Here is a 21,413-nt window from a genome sequence, read left to right as displayed (position 1 = left end):
AATCATGATGATAGGATCAGGCCGTCTTCTGAGGATGGCTTATTACATTTCAAGATTACACGGGTAGAAGTCTTCGAGACTGAAGAATATAACGGGATAGAAGACCATGATCATGATGATGGGACATAGCCTATCGAAATTAGCATCTGTGACCTCCCCGTCCGCGGGTGATAAAACCCCCTTCCCACCTTTTTCTCCACTCACGCCTATTAGTAACTCCGCCCTATTTACCCACGTAATCTTGAATTGTAATCGTCTTACCCTTTAGACAGCCATGAGTTAGATCAGGAACAACTGTCGGTTATGACAGATCAGCATTCCGACGCCTTTCACATTTTCCTCCATAGTGATAGTTTGATTTTTTTATACATACAAATACAAGATAAATGTTTTCTTAAAACCATTTGCACCACATGCGTATTGGTATCCAATAAAGAAATTCACGATAAAGACTATGCATGTGTATTACATAAAATGTTGATTACATATATTTGATACGTTGGCAATATTTCAATAGGAACCAGCAAGACGTCTCGTATCTATGGCAACTGTAACGCTTGTAAACAAACAAGTGTAGCTTTTGAAACCATGGTAATAGTTTCTACCCAATAATTATGAATTCAGATTTTAAGATACATTGGTTTTAGGTTATTCAAGTAATTTTACGTACATTGATCTTATATTAGTCTGTAGTGTATTTTCTAATCATAGGAAGACGAATGAGCGCTGCTTTGTAATAACTGATCTTCCTCTTCAAATCTAATTTTCTTACCCTTCCAAGCATTAACAGTTTTAGTTATTTTACCAATATGTCTGTAGAATATACATGGGTGATTCAAATGGATGATGGTGATTAATGTAAAGATAGAACTGCTTAAACAAGTAAAATTTATAGTTTATTATCCTGCATTTTTGCAAAAGGTCTCATAGATTGCATATTAAAATTATGTAAATTTAAGAAGGAAAATATAGATGACAGTATTAGTTTTAGTAACTAATGTTTTATCAAAACTCGAAATAGCACCACAGTACACCTAACATTGTATGAGGGATAGGGTAGTGTGGGGGTATATTGTACTATTAGTGGAAAGATATTACTGAAAAATCAGATATAAATCTTGAAGATGAGACTGTTGGTCAGAAATATTCCTCAAGGAATGGGCTACCTACGACACACAACTAAATTTATCAATACGAAACTAGGGACCTTTTATGGCTATTTAACAAAAAATTTCATTGTGTACGTATCACCCCCATGGTGGGGGTGATCCGTACATACTATGGGGGTGTTCCATACATGCTATTTTGACCCCCCAAAAAACATTACAAATTATAATAAATTAGATATTGTTGTCTGAAATTAAACAAACACATCATCTAAAATGTTCTATTAATGAACGAGCAACAGAGAAGGAGCTTTTTTGACCTTGTCTTGGCGATCAGTATTACATATCCATTGTATCCCTGCAATACCAATAAGAAGTTTTATGAATGATATTTTGCTGTGTGAATTAAACAAGTGTGCGTCCAATATTTTTTATTTAAGAAAACACTGGAAAAATAAAGTCAGTTTTGTAAGTTTATCACTCCTAGGCCAACCTCATTTCATGTTAAATGAATACAATGGAACATTTAGCTTTACCATATTTGAAAGTCGTTGAGTACGCCCTTGCTGGGGCATCAACACACCTTTGCAGGATTCTCTGGACACCTTTGCTGTGTCCTCTACTAGAGGGAAAGAAAACTTGTCTGGAATACCAAACTTAGACTTGATCCGGAGAAAACTTACATTATAGCTGGTGTCGTCCTCGATAGAGAGGATTTTACCAAAATAATGCACCTTTTCCCCAGCATTTTGACCTTCCTCTAGTTTCAGCTCTACCAAAATGTTTGTATGCTACACCCCCTCCTAGCCATACTGCCTTCAAACCAGTATCACAGCAACAATGTTGGATAAAACCTAGATTTATCTTCATATATTACGTACATCTGCCTAATATTCATATTTAATACCTTACCAACCTGATCAGGCTGCATTCAAGATTAGGAAACAATATGATATGAATGTCTCAAGTTAAATTGGATGCCACAAAAATAGAAAAATCTTATCTCCAAACCATACACGGCGCACTAGGAGGAATGAAAGCAGCCATCATACTTACTGACGTCACTTCCTCTCTCAGTGTTTCCAACAGAGCTCTTCTATAAATTCTCTAATTTTAATGGAGCTTGTACAGTCCACCCCCATGTACACTAATCCCCCACATTACCCTACATTCAATCCAAAAGGATTGTCCTCTTTCAGAAAGTGAAAGCGCAATAAAGTGCTTGCAAGATGTGCTGTAGAGTCAGTACCAGTGACTTCAAAACATGTTTACATTTGGCTCTGAACTCCTCCTTTGTCAAACCTGTGTACCTGAGGTCCCCCCCCCCTCTATCCCTTTCTGTTGAAAGAAATATTTCGGACATTTGGTTTGTTTGTCATATCCCTTCTGTACTGGGTGACATTTCTCCTTTTCATCTGGCTGTTATTGGGTTATTTTATTTATCTCGGTGAGAAGTCTCATGGAAATGAAGTAGACTATTTTAACTCATAGATGATAATGTGCTTCAATCTTTAGAGACAATATTGCACCAAAGTGGTGTGGTCATACAGGTAGTAAAGTAGATTGTCGAGGTGGGTGGTAGAGATTAAAAATAATCAGCAATCTTTTATTGAGTGCAAATTTGTCTCCAGTCATAAGAGAATGTTGTGTGACTTGTCTGTAAGAGAGTCACTAAAGTCCTTAAAATATTGGCTGCATAAAACTTTTGCTGCCCTCACCTCACACGTAATCATACAACACAGACAACAAACAAAAGTTTCTTCTGGGAAAGACCTATGGGACTATCCAAGGATTGTTGCTAGCTGCTTTGAGGCTGCTGAAATCTGGTTAGAGTATTTTAGGATTACAATTAATTGATAAATTCTATTCCAGCCTCCTAAAAAGAAAGGTGATAAAGGGAAGGGTAAGAGAGGTGCCAAGAAAACAGGAAGTGGGCGGGCACAAGTTGTTATAGATGGAGTTCCCATAACGAACATGACTAAAGAACAGCTTGAAGGACATGTAATAAGGTAACATTTATTTCTTCACAGTGTTGATATAATGTTGCAATGATGAGTCATGTATATGAAATGATATCCTTATAATTATTGGTGATGTAAATTTGCACTACACATTATTATGAAATTAGTATATAATACTTGATTTTAGGTTACGGAATGAATTAGAACGAGAAAGGGAAGAAAGAAATTATGTGCAATGTGAATTAGAAAGAGTACAGCGTTTGTGGCAGGTTTCTGGGGAAAATCTTGACAACCTCAGGTCACAGCTAAGGTAATACAAAGAAATTAACCAGGTCCATCTGGTTTGAACTTTGAGCATATTTATGGTACACTGGTACACATTAGGAACAAATTATATTTTAATATGACATATTGCTCTATAATCATCCGGTGTATATAATTGCCATAAATGAGTAAAAAAAATTCATATTCCAAGGTACAAGGATGCAGAAATTGCAGAAGCTGAAGAGAAACATCAGCAAGAGATACAAGTTTATGAGCAGAAGATGAAACACCTTATGTTCACCCAGGAAAATAATCTTGCAACTCTGCAGGTAAATTCAATAGAAAAGTGGAAGGTATGCATGCAAGGGTGATGGAATGATTTGGGCATGGATTGAAGTAAATCCGAAAGGTGATGGGAAGCCAGTGTCTCTAGAAACCTTCTTTCACTGAATTTAAGATTTACACCAATAAAGTGTGACTTGATCTTAGATATTTAGATTTGATTGCCTTAGTGCATCATTTTCATTTTTGTATAATATTTGTATTTTGGCATTGACTGTCTTTGGATTCTCTCTTAGTAGTTATTTCATTTGTTGGAATTTGCTATGTCAGAATATTCATTGATACAGATGGTAACTTTTTGTAGTGGTGGTGGTGGAGCAGTTGGCTCAGGCACTGACATGCCACAATGCTATCTTCAAATTATTGCCATATCAGAGATTTCAAACCATCTCAAGCCATGGTGAGAATATTGTTCATCCTCATTCATACCAAAGGCTACCCTATCTATTCTTGTAACACACTATCTATTCTTGTAACACCTATCATATTTCTCATATATTTCATCTCAAAATACACTCAGACTTCCTCTCTGCCTCCTTACATTCCAAGTTTCTGCTTCATAGAGTGTTGAGGGTATAATCACTCCTTCATGCAATCTTCCCTTTGCATTTATCCCCAAACATTGAATTCTCATAACACATTTCATTCCACCCATACATTTACTCACCTCCTTTACTGTATAATTGACCTCCAATTCCACTCTGCTGAGTGCCGCATGCAACCCAAAATACTTAAAACTCTTCACCTCCTCCAGCCTCTCATCCTTCCTGCTCACATCCAACCTGTGGGCATCAGTTTGCTGTTGTCCACATTTATTTTCAACTTTCATCTCTCACACCCCCATCTAAACTCTGTTGCTAACTGCTTTTAGTTTTTCAAGGGGAAATTATTTTTTCAGTAAAAACCTTCTCATAGATGCACCCAAAGGGTTAGAGCTGGTGCTTTTTTTTCCCCAAATATCTGATGATTCTGAAATTCATTTAACAGGTTGAAAGTCAGCAAGCTTTACTAAATTTGAACAAGGATTCCATTAGAGAAGAAGAAGTTATCATACAAGAGAGGGAGGATCTGCGAGCACAGATGAGAGAAATGGAAAGCAATTATTTAACAGTAATTGCAAATACAAAAATGGTACCAAATTCTTTTATTTCAGAATATCACTGTAATTCTCATGCATTTCTATATTTCCTCATGGGAAACTATTCACAATTAAATTTATGCATATTGTGTTTTAGAGCTGCCTAGTGTAGGCCTTATGGTCTCTTGCAGTCTCCTTTATTCTTATGTTCTTATGTAGAGTCACAGTCGATCATTAGATGCATTGCGCAAAGACTTTGAATCTGAAGCTGAGAAGATGGCAAAGAAATATGAAAAGCGAGTTAAGGAATTGCAGACCCAGCTGGACTTAAAACGTAAAACAGAACTTGTTGCCCAGGAAGAAAGGAAAAATAGTTTTCTTGCAAAGCTAATGGACAATCATGAAAAAACATTTGAAGAGATGAAGAAATTTTACACGGATGTAACAACCACAAATTTGAAAGTTATCAATGAATTAAAGGTAAGTGAAGAACTGTTTACTTATAGTAAAACATTAGAATCTGAATTATATTATAAATATCAATTTATAAAAACTAACATATATTGTCATTTTTGTATTAGTATGGGAGGGGAGCAGCTGCTAGGTTGTCAGCTCTTCTTATGCTGAAGTTGATAATAAGAAATTTTAGGTCCAGTGCAAAAACCAACTGTCCACCCTAAAGGATGCACATCCAGATATTAGAGAATTTTTAATGAGTTTTGAAAGCAGATGGCAGAGAGATGATTCTGATATCCATCTTGCAAGACAGCCAGGGCAACATAACACATCCCTGACAAAGTCTCACCTTTACCTCGAACCACTCACTCTCTCCATTTCTAATCCTGACACATGCTCTACTACTCTTGTAAAAACTCCTGACAGCTCCTAAAAGCTTTCCTCCTATCCCATATATCTGCAAAACCTCCCACAGTGCCTTCCTGTCTACCCTGTCATAAATCTTTTCCAAATCCATAAAAGCCCAAAAAACATCCTTACCATTTCCTTTAGTTTTCTCACATATCTGTCTTACCACAAAAATCTGATCTACGTAACCTCTACCTGTCCTAAATCCACACTGTTCCTCACCAATTATTCCCTCTGTTCCTCTCCTAATTCTCTCAATCAAGATCCCCCCATATGCCTTCCCAACTACACTCAACAAGCTAATACCTCTGAAACTACTACACTCACACTTGTCCCCCTTTCCCTTGTAGAGTGGAACTATACAGGCACTCCTCCAGTCCTCCGGCACTCTACCTTCTCTCCAACAAACATTCCTGGCTGTTCAACTTATACATGGATGGGGTGGTAAGAGAGGTAAATGCAAGGGTGGTGGGTCAGGGATTGGAGATGTTTAAAGAAAATGGAGAAAAGTGGGAGGTGAGCCAACTGTTGTTTGCAGATGAAACTGCGCTTGGAGCAGGATCAGAGGAGGGATTGAGGAAGTTGGTGACAGAGTTTGAGAGAGTGTGTGAAAGAAGAAAGTTGAAGATAAATGTGGGTAAGAGTAAGGTGATAAGATGTACAAGGGGTGAAAGTGGCAGCAGACTGGAAGTGAGTATTAAAGGAGAGGAACTGGAGGAAGTGGATAGTTTTAGATACTTGGGTGCGAATGTGGCAGGAAAGGGAGGAGTGGAGGTGGAGGTAGAATGTAGATTGAGAGAAGCGAGTAAATGTCTTGGTGGATTAAAAAGTGTAATGAGAAATAGACATTTGGGAATGGATGCTAAGAGGAGATTGTATTTACCCAGTTGTATTATACGGGAAAGGAGCTATGCTCGTGATGACCGGTCTTTGTATCTTTCAGCATCAAGTTTTTTCTTAAAATCTTGAATAGTGTTTGCACACATTGTTTCTTTGTCTAATTTGTTCCAGGTATCTATCACTCTGTGTGAAGCTATTTTTTTTTTTTTTCAGATCTCTTCTGTTATTATCTTTTTGAGTTTCTTTTTGTGTCCTCTTGTTTTTCCATTGTCCCATTTCAATAAATCATTCTTATCCAAGATTTCCATTCCTTTCATAATTCTATAGATAGTTAGTAGGTCTCCTCTTTCCTTTCTTTGTTCCAGAGTTGGTAATGCTAATTTGGACAGTCTTTGTTCATATGTCATTTTGGAAAGAGTTGGCACCAGTTTTGTTGTTGCTCTTTGTATTCTTTCTAATTTTTTTATATTCTTTATGGTACTGGGTGTCCATAGGGTTGCTACGTACTTGAGTTTTGGTCTTATTAGTGTAGTTAAATTTTTTTATCATTTCCTCGTCAAAATAGGCCACTTTTATTGACCTCAATAAATTGTAGGTTTCTCCAACTATTTTATTAATATGCTTATCCAGTGTCAAGTCTTTGCTAATCATCACTCCAAGGTCTTTTTCTGAGTTTACTTTTTTGATCTCTTCTTCACCAATTTTATAATCTCTCGATATTCTGTTTTTCCTTTTTCCAAATTCCATTATACTACATTTCTTGATATTGAACTTCACTTCCCACTTTTGAGTCCATTTCCAGATCTTGTCCAAGTCTTGTTGTAATGAGTTGCAATCCTCCTTAGTTTTTACTTTAGTATTTTTGCATCGTCTGCAAAGAAATTCATATAACACTCTACTCCTTCATCCATGTCATTTATGTGTATGGCAAACATGATCAGGGCCAATACTGATCCCTGTGGGACACCACTTTTCATTTCTTCCTAATTTGAGAATTTATCTCTAATTACTACCCTCATTTTCCTCCTAGTCAGGAAATCTTTCATCCATTCCAATGATTTTCCTCTGATGCCACCTATTGATTCTATCTTCCTTATTAGTTTATTGTGTGGTACCTTATCAAATGTCTTTTGTAGGTCCAGAAAGGCACAGTCTGCCCAACCATCTCTCTCTCGTATTATGTCTGTTAATCTTGAGTAGAAGCAGATCAAGTTTGTTGTACATGATCTTCCTTGTCTGAATCCAAATTGATTTAGATTCAGTATAGTTTTTTCTTCCAAATGTTTAACCCATCTATTTTTGACGACCTTTTCACAAATTTTTGCTACTGTGCTTGTCAGGGAAACCGGTCTGTAATTTGATGGGTCTTCCCTTGTAAATCAGTACAATGTTTGCATTCTTCCAGTCCTGTGGCACTTTTCCTTCTTTAAGTGAGAACTCAATTATATTGTATATTTTATCTATTAATTCCTCCATGCATTTTTTCAGTATCCAATTTGCAATTCTGTCTGGACCATGTGATTTTCTGACATCAAGGTTTTTGATTTGGTTGCTGATTTCCTTCTGGGTTACAATTATTTCTTTCATTGAGGGGGATATCTCTTTCTCTATTTCCTCACAGTTAGGTGAGTTTTCTATTGTGAATACTGATTTGAAGTTGTTCATAATTTCAGCCATTTCAAGTTCTTCTGTATATTCATATTTACCTTGGCACAGCTTTTCTATTTCTTGTTTGTTCTTCAGTTTGCCATTTACACACCTGTAAAATAGTTTGGGTTCTTCGTTGCATTTTTCTATTATTTTTTTTTTTCATAGTTTCTCTCTTCATGAGAAAGAAAAGAAAGCAATGGGTACAAATAGAATTGAATGAGGTTGTTGTACATAGTGAAAGCTTGCAGCATTACCTATATGTATTACGAAAGAGTAAAGTGACCTATGGAAAAAAATGATCATATGTAGATACAGTCATAATGAGGATGAGACTGGGGTATGAATATTTCTGGCAGATAATTGGAAGAAATGGGGAGAGCTGTCAGCTATGTCAGGAGAGAAATATGTACACATTAGAACACTATATTTTGGAATGTGAACTTATACAACCTTATAGAAACAACTCTCTAACATCAGTTAAAGAACCGGTATGTTGGATATTGAATAATGATGTAGTAAAGAAGATTTTTAGATGCTATAAAAAAAATTGCACCACAATTGTAATGCTCTTTTAGCAACAATATACTATGTAAAACATAAATAACTGTGGTTGAGGGTGAAGAACAGTATACTGCCTACATCCTTTTGATGTAAATTATCAATAAATTTTCCAATTCAATTCAATTCTACCCCCTCACCTCATCATGAGGTGCTACCTTAGGGTGCTGACACTTGGTCTCTGGACTGAGCCCAAGTTCTCTCTCTATCAGCTTCAACTATATTTCTTATACCTTTTCATTGGTGGAATGCTGACAATTGGTGACTGCTCCCCTCCTTCTACTACTTTCAGCTAGTGACATAGGAACAGTCCTGCACCAATACAATACAGACAAAAGTCCAAAGTTGCTTTCTAGAGGGATCTGTGGGAGGGCCCAAGGACCATAATCAGTCATTACTAATTACATTAATAAAACTTGGTGAGACATAAATTGTTGATGAACATGAAAGTTGTAATTCACTCCATGGAAGGAGAGACGATGAAACAACTTAAAGAGAATGTGGTCCACTCCAGATTGGAATATACATGAGTGGTGTGATCCCCACACTAATAGGATATAAATAAGATCAAGAGAGTACAAAAAACTACAACCAAAATGGTCCCCAGCCTAGCAGACATACCATATAAGGAAAGATAAAAAAAAAAGGACCTTCCCCAGATAGGGGATAGAGCTCTGACATGATTTTTGTGTTCAGAACAGTGGAAGGAGTGAGTAAAGCTGTCAGTGAAGATCTTTTTGGTATGGAAATGTAACAAGAGGTCATGGGAAAAAAGTGAAAACAGACAAGGTGCATGTAGAATGTCAAGAAACATAGCTTTTCATACAGGTGTATCAGCTTTTCTGAGAACTTATAAATGGAATATTATCTAATACAATATAAAAAAACATGTCATATCTGCGCATTTGTGCCAGAAGTGACTCAAGGGGACATGTCCCCTCTGGCCCCTGATTGGCTGAGAAAGTGGTGACATCATGGCAATGGAGATAATTGATTGACCAAGAGCGGTGACATCACAGCAATGGTGATGACTGATTGGCTGAGAGCCAGTAGGGCTGGGCGCCAAAGGTGCCTGCAAGCAAAGCAAGCTCGCCCAAAGGTCTGAGCCCCCGCATTGAATTTGATCTAAATCAGACCAGAAACCAGAAATCCCTCAAAGGGACATGTCCCTTCTGGCCCCCGATTGGCTGAGAAAGTGGTGATGTGACGGCAACAGAGACGACTTATTGACCGAGAGCGGTGATGTGATGGCAACAGAGACGGCTAATTGACTGAGAGTGGTGATGTCATAGCAATGGAGATGACTGATTGGCTGCGAGTGAAGCGAACTCACCTGGAAGTCTAAGCCCCCGCATAGTGGGATAGGGCACAGCCCATTGCTCATTAAATAAGAAATAATTAAATTGAAAGCCAAGTTTGACACGAAAAGACAGGATTTTTTCTTTTCTTTTTAACCCCTTTGATACGATGATGCCTACATAGGCGTCATGAGGAGCAAGTGGGTACGTGAGGATGCCGATGTCGGCGTCTTGATTATATATATTGTAGTTGTACCTGTGTGACCCCCATACTCTGTAAACTGGCTTCATCATATTTTCTATGGTTATCAAAATTCACGAGTGAAAGAGAGCGAGCAATACAGCGGTAACTTTATTTTTTATAATGCGAGTATTATGACGCAACATCGCATGTCTGGCAGCTAATGCTGCCCGCGCGATTTTGGCCCGGAGTGAAGGGGTTAAGACTGAAAATGGTATGTTGTAGATGGATCAGATGAAGGGGGCCTTGGGTAAAAGAGGAATGTATGTTGAGCAGGATAAGGAAAGGGCAAGAGATAGGTGTGAGTGGAGTGTGGATGTGAATGAATGATAAACTGACAAGGCTTTTTTTTTTTTTTTTTCCAAAATGGGATAGATGTATGGGATGAAGGGAGCCTTGGGTAGAAGAGGAATATCTATTCTGTAGAGGAAGGAGAGGGCAAAAGATAGATGTGAGTGAATTATGGTTGTGAATGGATGATAAACTGACATAGCCTGAAGGGATTTCTCCTTGTCTTCTCTATTTTCTTATGAAGAGATGAGGAAGGAGAGTCACCATATAAATGAAGAGGTGGGGGTAAACCAGCTTTGGCTGTTGGGCCCTGCTGTGGACGTGCTGTGTGGATTGCTTCTGACCCAGGCAATGGGTGGGGGATGGGGATGGCCCTTCATCCACAAGGAGTGAAGAGATTTTTTTTAAAAGGTAAACAAATAGTTATTGGAATGGGTGAAGGGTGGGTGCATGCCTTGGCTGGCTGTCTTCCATGTGAGGGGGAAGAAGCCTTTTGATATACAGTGTTACGAATCTTGTTCACACGACTTGTAATCCATAGTAAGAGTGAATGAATGAGTTCCCAAGACCCCATGTCTTTGGGATATCTCAAAGAAAAATTACAAGGCCTTCTGACTTGTAACACATAGTAAGAGTGAATGAATGAATGAGTTCCCAAGACCCTATGTCTTTGGGGTGGCTCACTTGCAGGTCGCCACTTGATTTTGCTGTATCATGAAAATCAAGAAAAATGAAATGCACAGATAACATTTAACACTATACAGTAAAGTTAATAGGATTGCATGATTGATTATACTGAAATACAAATGAGTAATAAGTTGCAAAACAGAAGATTCCCATTTGTAAAACTTTTAATGGGGGTGAAAGAGAAATTAATTAATTACCAACAAAAACACTGTCTAGGCTTCCCACGTCACTGCCATAGACATCACATAACACCTAAATGAAATTCTAGCTGAGTTAATTATCTTATGAATAATACAGGGGGAGTACAGAGGACTTACATTAGTCGACAATCCTCCTGAGGCGACATAACCTCTACATGGCACTTTGTATCCTAAACTAAAATTCTGACACGCCTGAAGGTGCCCTGATTCCTTCTACAAAAATCCTCTGATTGACCCATAAGATTAGCATCTATGGAGATTGAACCTGATTGGTCAAGTTAGCTGAAACGTTCTGCGCCACTCTAGGCTGGGAGGGACTGTTACGCACAACGAAGAACAAATGCAAAATTGTATCAAAACCTCTCCCCCTACGTGTTCTCTGTAATTGGACACTCACATAATCGCAAGTGACGCCTTATCCAAAGTAATAAATCTATTTCAACCTTACATATATGGGAATATATGTGACAACAGGGGAACAGTAAAGTAACTGAAAGATTCAGCCAGTGAGCTTGACACCACTTATACACTTCTCGTTAAAAAAATCCATCATTCACTCCAAGAATTTTCCCTTGAGCATTTATATTTTTTCATCTACTATTTTATATGGGATGCTGTATCAAATGCGTCTTTTAAATCAAAGTAAATGCATTCTGACCATCTGTTTATCTCTGTATTACCAAGTCAGAAGATTTAATGACATTCTTTCTGAATGGAACCTGACTTTATTATCCAATATTAGTTGATTATTTTCCAAGTACTTCCCTAATGTCTTTTTTGATACCTTTTAATACCATGAAGTGCTAAGATAAGAGGGAAACAAAGGGTAGTAGATGGGAGTGGAATGGGTAAGAATGAGTGTGTACCTTGACTGGCTACCTCCCTTATAAAGGGTAAGAAACCTTGGTATATAGATAGCTAGAATACATTTTTTGAGCATGTATGTGAGCTCTAGTCTCTTGTAATTGGTTGTCTTTCTGCCTTGAACATTCTGCCACAAGTATGATTCCAATATTAATTTTTTTTTCATTTGGTAGGTAGTCTTCCTGCCGATAATGAGTTCATATATAAGTCAGTGATACTTTTGCTCATTTCGTCTGCATATGCATGTAGTACTCATCCTTATATCCTGTTTGACCTTGTACATTTTTCTTCAGTCAAATTTGCACAGTTCATTTTTAATTGCATATGGGAATGTTATTTGACAGGCTAAACTTGCTCCATTCACCACTTCCTTTATACTGGGGACCCAGTACTTCACATAGTAGCTCAACAACACTGCCATCTGGTGTCTGTTCACTGAACCACACAAATCAAATATGACTGCCCTCAGCCAAATGACAACAATGAACACTCCAACAATGCTCAGTCTTATCTCTTTTTTTTTCAAAGTACTTATAAGCCAAGGAAACCTATTGACTAGAGAGGACTGCTTGCAAATGCTGGGCCAAGGCCCCCTTTTAATAAGGCATTTAGCAAGTTGCTCCGAGGTTTCGACCCAAGAAACAGGGTTAATCTCACCATGCGACAACATATCCTTCAGCATTGCAATGTCAATGTGAAGATGATGATCCTCCACACTATGAGAAGAATTCAAGGCCTCCACCAAACTTTTGTTGTCAACCAAGCAGTGTACACCTAAGGTCTGGCACTTGACAATGTCCCTGATAATCCATCCAAGATAGGAAGCAGCCTCAGTGCATTCAATAAGTGCCAGGGCCTCGGCAGATAATGTGGATTTCACCACTTGGCGCAATTTCCTCTATAGCCAATAAATCGGGCATCTTTTTCCTTCCCCATCCATGAGAAAAATCACAAATCCTTCCTGGGAGCCACCATCAGATAGGTTCCCAAAGGAAGCATCTGAGAAGCACTCAATTATACAGTCCTCTACAGCTGACAGCTTCCTAAACAGCAAGCAAAAATGGTCATCCACAATTTGGTTGACAATCTTATTAAGTCTCACAGTGTCAGCCACTGTGGCATTTTTACAATCTCCTCTCAGTTCGCACACATCAAAAGCAATGCCAGGTCTCATTTGTGTAGTTATCCAGCTCAGTTGACCTAACAAAGCACTGAATTCTTTCTTCTCATTGTCCAACAGCTCACTGGACTTAGCTGCCAACTTGTGACATCCCAAACTCAGTGGTGCAAGCAGACTGGCATAGTTATACTGGCCAACCATTATACCTTCAGGTGTAGTGCCCACTTCCAAACTTATGCATTTACCTAGTTGTATTATACAGGAAGGGAGCTATGCTCATGGTGACCCGTTTTTCTGTCTTTCAGCATCAAGTTTTTTCTTAAAATCTTGAATAGTGTTTGCACACACTGTTTCTTTGTCTAATTTGTTCCAAGTATCTATCACTGTGTGGGAAGCTTTTTTTTTTTTTTTTCAGATCTCATCTGTAATTATCTTTTTTGAGTTTCTTTTCGTGTCCTCTTGTTTTTCCATTGTCCCATTTCAATAAATCATTCTTATCTAAGACTTCCATTCCCTTCATAATTCTATAGATAGTTAGTAGATCTCCTCTTTCCCTTCTTTGTTCTAGAGTTGGTAACTCTAATTTGGACAGTCTTTGTTCATATGTCATTTTGGAAAGAGGTGGTGCCAGTTTTGTTGTTGCTCTTTGTATTTTTTCTAATTCTTTTATAATCTTTTTGGTACTGGGTGTCCATAATGTTGCTGCATACTCAAATTTTGGTCTTATTAGTGTAGTTAAAAAAATGTTGATCATTTTCTCATCCAAATAGACAAATGCCACTTTTATTGGCCTCAAACTGTAGGTTTTTCCAACTATTTTATTACTATGCTCGTCCAGTGTCATGTCTTTGCTGATCATCACTCCAAGGTTTTTTTCATAGTTCACTTTTTTTGCCTCTTCTTCACCAATTTTATAATCTTTCAATATTCTGTTTTTACTTTTTCCAAATTCCATTATACTACATTTCTTGATATTGAATTTCACTTCCCACTTTCGAGTCCATTTCCAGATCTTGATATACAGGTACTTCAAGGTAGATGATACCATGCTCCCAATATAGAACTCTCCTTGAAGAACATTAGTAACCTTCTCCTGGAACACTCCAGTGCCCATCCAGAGAAAATCATCCACATATATTCATACGATACCATGAAGTTCACCACCAAAATACCAAGAAAACAAGGATGGTTTGAGTGGACACATCTCAGCTGACAGAGACAGTAGCTGACTCTTGACATGCAAGTACCACACACTTGCTGTGTCACATAGACTGAACACTGTCTTTTTCGGTCTTCAAAGTTGACCACTCTAATATTCTGGGGGGGGGGGGGGGGATGCAAATAAACCTCTCACTGTATGTAGTTGCCCTGAAGGTAAGCTGACTTCACATCCAGGCTGTGACACTCCCAACCAAACACAGAAGCCATTGCCAGAGCCAATCAGATAGATTCGTTAGAACAGGCTGGGGAATACTTCCTAAAGCTGGATGTGTCCTTCTCAAAACCCCTTGCTACGAGGTGTGCCTTGATTATAGGGCTTCCATCTTTCACCTTTTCTGTGATAACCCACTGCATAGATATAAAATCCTGTCCTCTGTCTTCCACCTCCTCATAAACGTAATTCTTTTTGCCAATTTTGTACATTCATCTCCTTTGCTTTTATCACTTCTTCATTTGAGTAAAATGCAAACTTCTCCACTTCATCAGGGACCACTTCTAATTCTACAACTTCCGAAAAATCCATGCACTCTATACTCCCATCAGAATCCTTTTGGAAGTTGAACCAATTTTTAATATTTTCCTTTAGCTTTACCTCCTCTGCTCACTATTCTTGTAGACATGTGTTCACCAGTTTTTTCATTCAGTCCTCAGATCCTTTGCCCCACTAGCAGTTTAAATGGTTTTGTTTCTCTTTGAGAGTTGTCTGGCAATTCAGAATTGCTTACAATATAATTTTGTCTTTGTTGTACCTCCTGTACCTCGCCAGTATCATATACTTTCTCAGTGTTTTCAGATGTTGGTGCAGATGAAGTAAACCCCTCTGAATCCTCATCCACCTCCTCCTGATCACGTATACCCTCTATATTCCTCAGTGCCTCCTGAGTGCCAATGGATGATCCACCACAAGTCTGAGGACAATCTGTTTGAGACCTCAGGGGAAGTTTTGATAATCAGCAAATATGGACTCTGATGTAAACATCCCTATGATGAACCAGAACCTGCTTGCCATCCCTGCCTAAAACTATGCCCGGTCCATGCCATCACTGATCATCATTAAGCTTAAAGTACACCTCATCACCATTGCAAAGGTCACTTATCCCTGTTGTGTGATGCAAGGCTCTCTTGATCCTTTCACTAGATTCGTTTTTGAGTTACTCTCTTTGAGCAGTGTATAGCATTCAAGTTTTGTCACTCAATATCCGAGCCAGAAACTGACTCTAAAGCAGGCAAGGAGCTACTGGTGACAGATGGCACTGCAGGATTGAAACCAAATACTAATTGGGTTGAGCTAAAGCCGGAATTATTCACCAATGCATTATGAGCTGACACCACCCATGCCAAGGCTATGTTGATATCAAACTTCATATCCTCAAACACTTTTAGCACTGTGTCACCAATTATAGCATTCAATCATTCACATGTGCCATTGCTCCACAGACTTTCTGTAGTAGTGATTAAAATCTTAATACCAAACAGATTGCAAAGTTTTCTCAAGTCACTATTATTAAATTTAAGTCCATTGTCAGAGAGAATTTTCCTTGGAGCACTAAATAATGAAATCCAATTTCTGAAGATGCTGCCAACCACTGTCTTAGCAGACTTGTTGGTGATGGCTGATGCCACACAATATCTTGTAGCAAGATTATTATAATAAGAGACAGATGTTGTTATACCTGTTCCAGATCTATTGCAATTACTTCATTAAATTTCTCTGCCATCTGCACACTGACAACTGGTCTAGGTTTTGGGTATTTATACACACACTTCACAATTTTCAGTAACATTTCTAACCTGTTTCTCCATGTCTCTCTCCAACATTTCAGCTTTTCACAGCATTCTTATCAATCTCTCTACATCAAGATGGCAAAATGTATGGTGAAGTTTTAAAGCAGTTTTATTGCTATCTGTTGAAGCCAGTAACACATAATGGATCCCTGGTTCTAGTCACAAGAACAGTGGTAACATTTAGTGACCTGATGATGCAATCTTCAACTTCAATTTATTCATAACCTTCAGTGAAACCTTACAAAAATCAAGAACAATTTTTTCCTTTTTTCATTGACTGCTTACTATCAAAAGTGGAAGATTGCACTCAACAACATTGGTTGACAGCTCTGATCTCACATCTCCAATCTAACATGAAAGTACATGCTTAATGGATTAATAGGCTACACCATCATGAAACATAAATGTACAGCTGGTTTTTTCTTCTCTCACCATGGCCAACTCTTCATCCCACAGGTTGTTCAAGTAATTATCCAACCACTGCTGATTGCTAACTGTAGTTGAACAACCAGTAACTAATACCACAATTTCAAGACTTCCTTGACCAAATGCATAATCTTAGTCTGTTTGACATTTTTATCACTGGCATATTCAACAAATACTGGCATTTGTATCGTGTGTTCCTTACTATTAGCTCCAGTATCTTGTTCATTGATACCCCTAAATGACACCTCATTCTTGTATGAATGTGGACAATATCGAGCCCAATGGTAATGTGAATCACATATCACACATCGTGAAGCTTGGCTATCACGGTCCAGGGGATTGAGTCTTCGATTAGTCCCTTGGTCACTCAAGTCAACTTGTGTCGACATAACTGCTCCTCTTCCTCTTCTTTGAAATCTGTGATGATCTATGTGGTTGCTGTCCATAGATGGCATAGTAGACCTCTTTATTATTGCCATAAAAGACAGGCTCAGCTTTAATGCATGAGGGACACTCTGCACCTATGTTCACATCTGACTCCTGAGTTGAGTGTATGCTCAATTGCTGACCAAGGACACATTTTAAAGTAGATTTCATATTAGTATAGTTGATTTTGGAGATCTCTGATATCACATCTTGAGTCTCACGCTCAGCCAAGTTGCTTGAAACAAGAAGCATAAAAGCCATCACAGAGTCTGGTAGTGTCATTCCTTCCTGTGTAAACTTAAAGTATTTATGTTCAAATTCACTCACATATTCATTAATATTCTTTTTATTTCTTCTGAAATTATATAAATTATGAAATGCTGCAAATTGACATTGACCTTTATCAGGTAAGAGCAATGTGTCTAGTTTCTCAATAATGCTCTTTACACCATTTTCACTCTTCAGAACTGTTAATTCAATTTCAGAAGGTGCCATTCTAGCTTGGCCAATTAAGGATAGGTATATGGTTAGTGCCTGTTTATCCTTATCTATATCAGTTAACTCACACCATATGTTTATATCCTTTTTCCAATTTTCATATTTAGAATCATTATCAAACTTACGAGGGCACTTAGAAGAGGCCATAACTACAGTCTACTACCATTGACAGACTAAACTTGCTCCATTCATCATTTCCGTAATACTGGAATCCAGCACTTTACATAGTAGCTCAACAACACTGCCACCTGGTGTCTGTTCACTGAATCACACAAATCCAATATTGCTGCCCTCAGCCAAATGACAACAATGAACACTCCAACATTATTTTTTCCATCTGTGGCTGTGGAAAACACTGTACCAAGAATAAAGTAATTAAATTATGTTACTATAGCAAAACAGAACAAAATAGAACCCCTACAGTAAGTTAACATTCCTGTAACTGGACAGAGGGGGAGTTTGTCAATTAATTGGAGCTGCCTTGCTATGGATGTGCAGGGATAACCTGTCATCCAGGAGGAGCCAAGAAAAAAGGGAGGGAGTGGTGGTGAATGATAGTGGAGTATGTGGGGATGAAATGGGTGGGAATGGATTTATTCCTTTAGCTTTGGTTACCACCCATGTAAGGTGGGAAAAGCCCTTGGTGTATGTATGTATGTTCTAAATTTTTCTGCATATGATTTCATTATGGAGTAAAAAGTCTCCTGTCAGCATGCTATATCATTGTAAGTCCATTGGAGATACTTTGTAAATGTACTGAACTGTACTTTTTTTTTTTTTTTTCCATTAAGACCAAAGTTGCTGAGCAAAAGGAACGAGAACACAAACTGGAAATTGAGATGAAAGAAGCAGTCAAAGTGAAGTCCAAACTGGAGGGGGAGGTGACATCATTAACCAAGGATCTGACAGACATGCAAAGGACTGTACAGAGATCCCAGAGAGACAGGCAGAGTTTCATGGTGAGTAGCTCCAAGCCCAATCAATTGTTGGTAATCATTCAAGAAATACTCACCTAAAACTCACCATCCCACTCCAACAAAGTGGGAAGTAAGAATTTGAATTGTTATTTTCCTACATAATGAGACTCATGAAAGTGGGTTTAATGGATAAGGATTTGCATTTACTGAAGTACTGAGTTAAGGGAGGGTGCATTAATTAATTTCATTTGCGTGTCATGCAGTGTCTAAAAAAGGGAGGCATATTGATGGTGGACTGGCTGGTGAGGTTCTTTAATGTTTGCCTAAAAAAGGGTAGAGTGCCAGAGGACTAGAGGAGTGCCTGTACAGTTCTGCTTTACAAGGGAAAAGGGTACAAGTGTGAGTGTAGTAGTTTCAGAGGGACCAGTTTGTTGAGTGTAGTTGGGAAGGCTTATGGGAGGGTTTTAATTGAGAGGATTAGGAGAGGAACAGAGGGAGTAATTGGTGAGGAACAGTGTGGGTTTAGGAAAGGTAGGGGTTGTGTGGATCAGATTTTTGTAGTAAGACAGATATGTGAGAAAACTTTAGGGAAAGGTAAGGATTTTTTTGGGGGGCCTTTATGGATTTGAAAAAGGCTTATGACAGGGTAGACTGGAGGGCACTGTGGGGTATTGCAGATATATGGGATAGGAGAAAGGATGCTAAGAGCAGTCAAGAGTTTTTATGAGTAGTACAGACTGTGTTAGAATTAGAAATCGAGAGAGCAAGTGGTTTGAGATAAAGGTAGGACTTCACAAGGGGTGTGTCATGTCACCATGGCTGTTCAACTTATACATGGATGGGGTGGTGTGAGAAATAAATGCAAAGTTAATGGGCCAGGGATTGGAGATGGTTAAAGAAAATTGAGAAAAATGGGAGATAAGCCAGTTGTTGTTTGCTGACAATACTGCACTTGTAGTAGGATCAGAGGAGGGATTGAGGAGGTTAATGATGGAGTTTGAGAAAGTGTGTGTAAGAAGTTGAAGATAAACAAGGGGAGAGGATGGGAGCAAATTGGGAGTGATTATTAAGGGAGAGAGGCTGGAGGAAGTGACTAGTTTTAGATATTTGGGGGCAAATATAGTGGGAGAGGGAGGAGTGGAGGTGGAGGTAGAATGTAGATTAATAGAAGCAAGTAAATGCCTTGGGGGATTAAAAAGTGTAATGAGAAATAGACATTTGGGAATGGATGCAAAGAGGAGATTCTATGAAGGGGTGATTGTGCCAACAACATTACATGGGACAGAAACCTGGAACATAAGAGAAGAAGAGTTTAAATATGTTTGAGATGAAATGCCTGAGAAGTATGGTAGGGGTTACTAGGCTAGATAGAATGAGAAACAAGGAGGTGAAGAGGAGAATGGGGATGGAAAAGGAGTTGAGAGATAGGGTTGATGAAAGAGTATTGGGATGGTTTGGACACATGGAAAAATGAGTGAAAAAAGATTAGTAAAAGAAGTGTGGAAGGCAGAGGTGGATGGAGTGAACATGAGGTGACCAAGGATGAGATGGATGAGGTAAAAGGGGAATTGGGAAAGAGAGGGATGTCTATTGAGGAAGGCAGGGAGAAGACAGAAGATAGGGGTGAGTGGAGAATGGTTGTGTATGGATGATGCTGTGATACATGGAAGGGAGTGGGTGGGGGATGGGGTGTGAGGGAATGGGTGTAAATTATATTTTGACACAGCCTGAAGGGATATCTCCTCGTCTTCTCTTTTTCTGCATGAGGGGACTGAGAGGGGAGTTCCCCAATTAAATGAAGCCACCTTGCTGTGGATGTGCTGTGTCTTGCTGCATTGCTTCTGACCCAGGGCAGTGGGCGAGATGCAGGGATGACCCATCATCCAGGAGGAGCCAAGAAAAGAGGGAGGGATGGGCAGTGAATGGGAGTGGAGTATGTAGGGATGAAATGAGTGGGAGTGGATTTATGCCTTTGACTTTGGCTACCTCCCTTGTAAGAAAAAAAAATGGTATATGTATGTATGTATTACTTTTTTCAGTTTTGTGCCCCAAAATATTTTTCTGCTCCATTGGCCTTGCCCATGCTAAACTTCAGGTAATATGTGTTAGTCTATTTTATTTATATTTGTTTTATTGTTCCTATTTCCTGGCATTAATTTATTATATTTTCCTTGATTGTGTATTCATAAAGCATTTTATTAGATACACTGTGGTGCACCATAGTATACAGTAAGTGATGGCTATACGGGGCTGGAAAAAATAATTCTAACACTAGTGTATTTATTTATTATATGCAGTTGTAATACCATTGACATTTAACATTAGTTGAGTCATATATGCAGTTCTGACAAAGCTATGTAAACACGTGAACAACAATACATGCAAATTTGAAAGGAAATCACTATTATCTACAGGTAGTCGTCGACCTATGCTACTTACGACTCGACTGATCGACTTTACGACCGCCTGGTCGGCAGGCATCACTCTCACTTGCCAGATGGTAGAAAAGTATAGTGTACTACAGTTTCCGCGCCCCAGCAGCAGGATCCCACGGTCTCGCTACTCAGTCTTTGTGAGTAGCGAGTACCGGTACAGTGTGATTTCCTCCATATCCGTGTCATTTAAAATTTCCTCAAAATACCCCGAAGATGTCTACCAAGAGGAAAATATCGTTGTCTATTCAGCCAGCCAAGAAGGAAAGAAAGGCCATTGATCTGGACACAAAATCTTTAGTGATTAAACAGCACGAAGGAGGAAAGAATGTTAATGTGATCGC

General features: G+C 38.6%; 1 protein-coding gene across 1 annotated transcript in view; it reads left to right on the top strand.

Moving 5' to 3' along the window:
* Positions 1–567: 567 nt before the first annotated feature.
* Positions 568–21,413, top strand: part of Gas8 (Growth arrest specific protein 8) — a 40,770-nt gene continuing 19,924 nt past the window's right edge. The window contains exons 1-7 of the mRNA XM_076183536.1: positions 568–591; positions 2,979–3,115; positions 3,255–3,377; positions 3,543–3,660; positions 4,661–4,804; positions 4,971–5,231; positions 18,512–18,679. Of these exons, the coding sequence (XP_076039651.1) occupies positions 589–591; positions 2,979–3,115; positions 3,255–3,377; positions 3,543–3,660; positions 4,661–4,804; positions 4,971–5,231; positions 18,512–18,679 (954 nt within the window). The 5' untranslated portion in view covers positions 568–588. The remainder of the gene's footprint in view (positions 592–2,978; positions 3,116–3,254; positions 3,378–3,542; positions 3,661–4,660; positions 4,805–4,970; positions 5,232–18,511; positions 18,680–21,413) is intronic.

This window comes from Oratosquilla oratoria, chromosome 4 (assembly GCF_046742065.1).
Source record: "Oratosquilla oratoria isolate Oo_2021 chromosome 4, ASM4674206v1, whole genome shotgun sequence".
In the NCBI taxonomy this organism is placed as follows: domain Eukaryota; kingdom Metazoa; phylum Arthropoda; class Malacostraca; order Stomatopoda; family Squillidae; genus Oratosquilla; species Oratosquilla oratoria.
The sequence above is the reverse complement of the archived record's forward strand: the minus strand, read 5'-3'. Positions and strand labels throughout refer to the sequence as shown.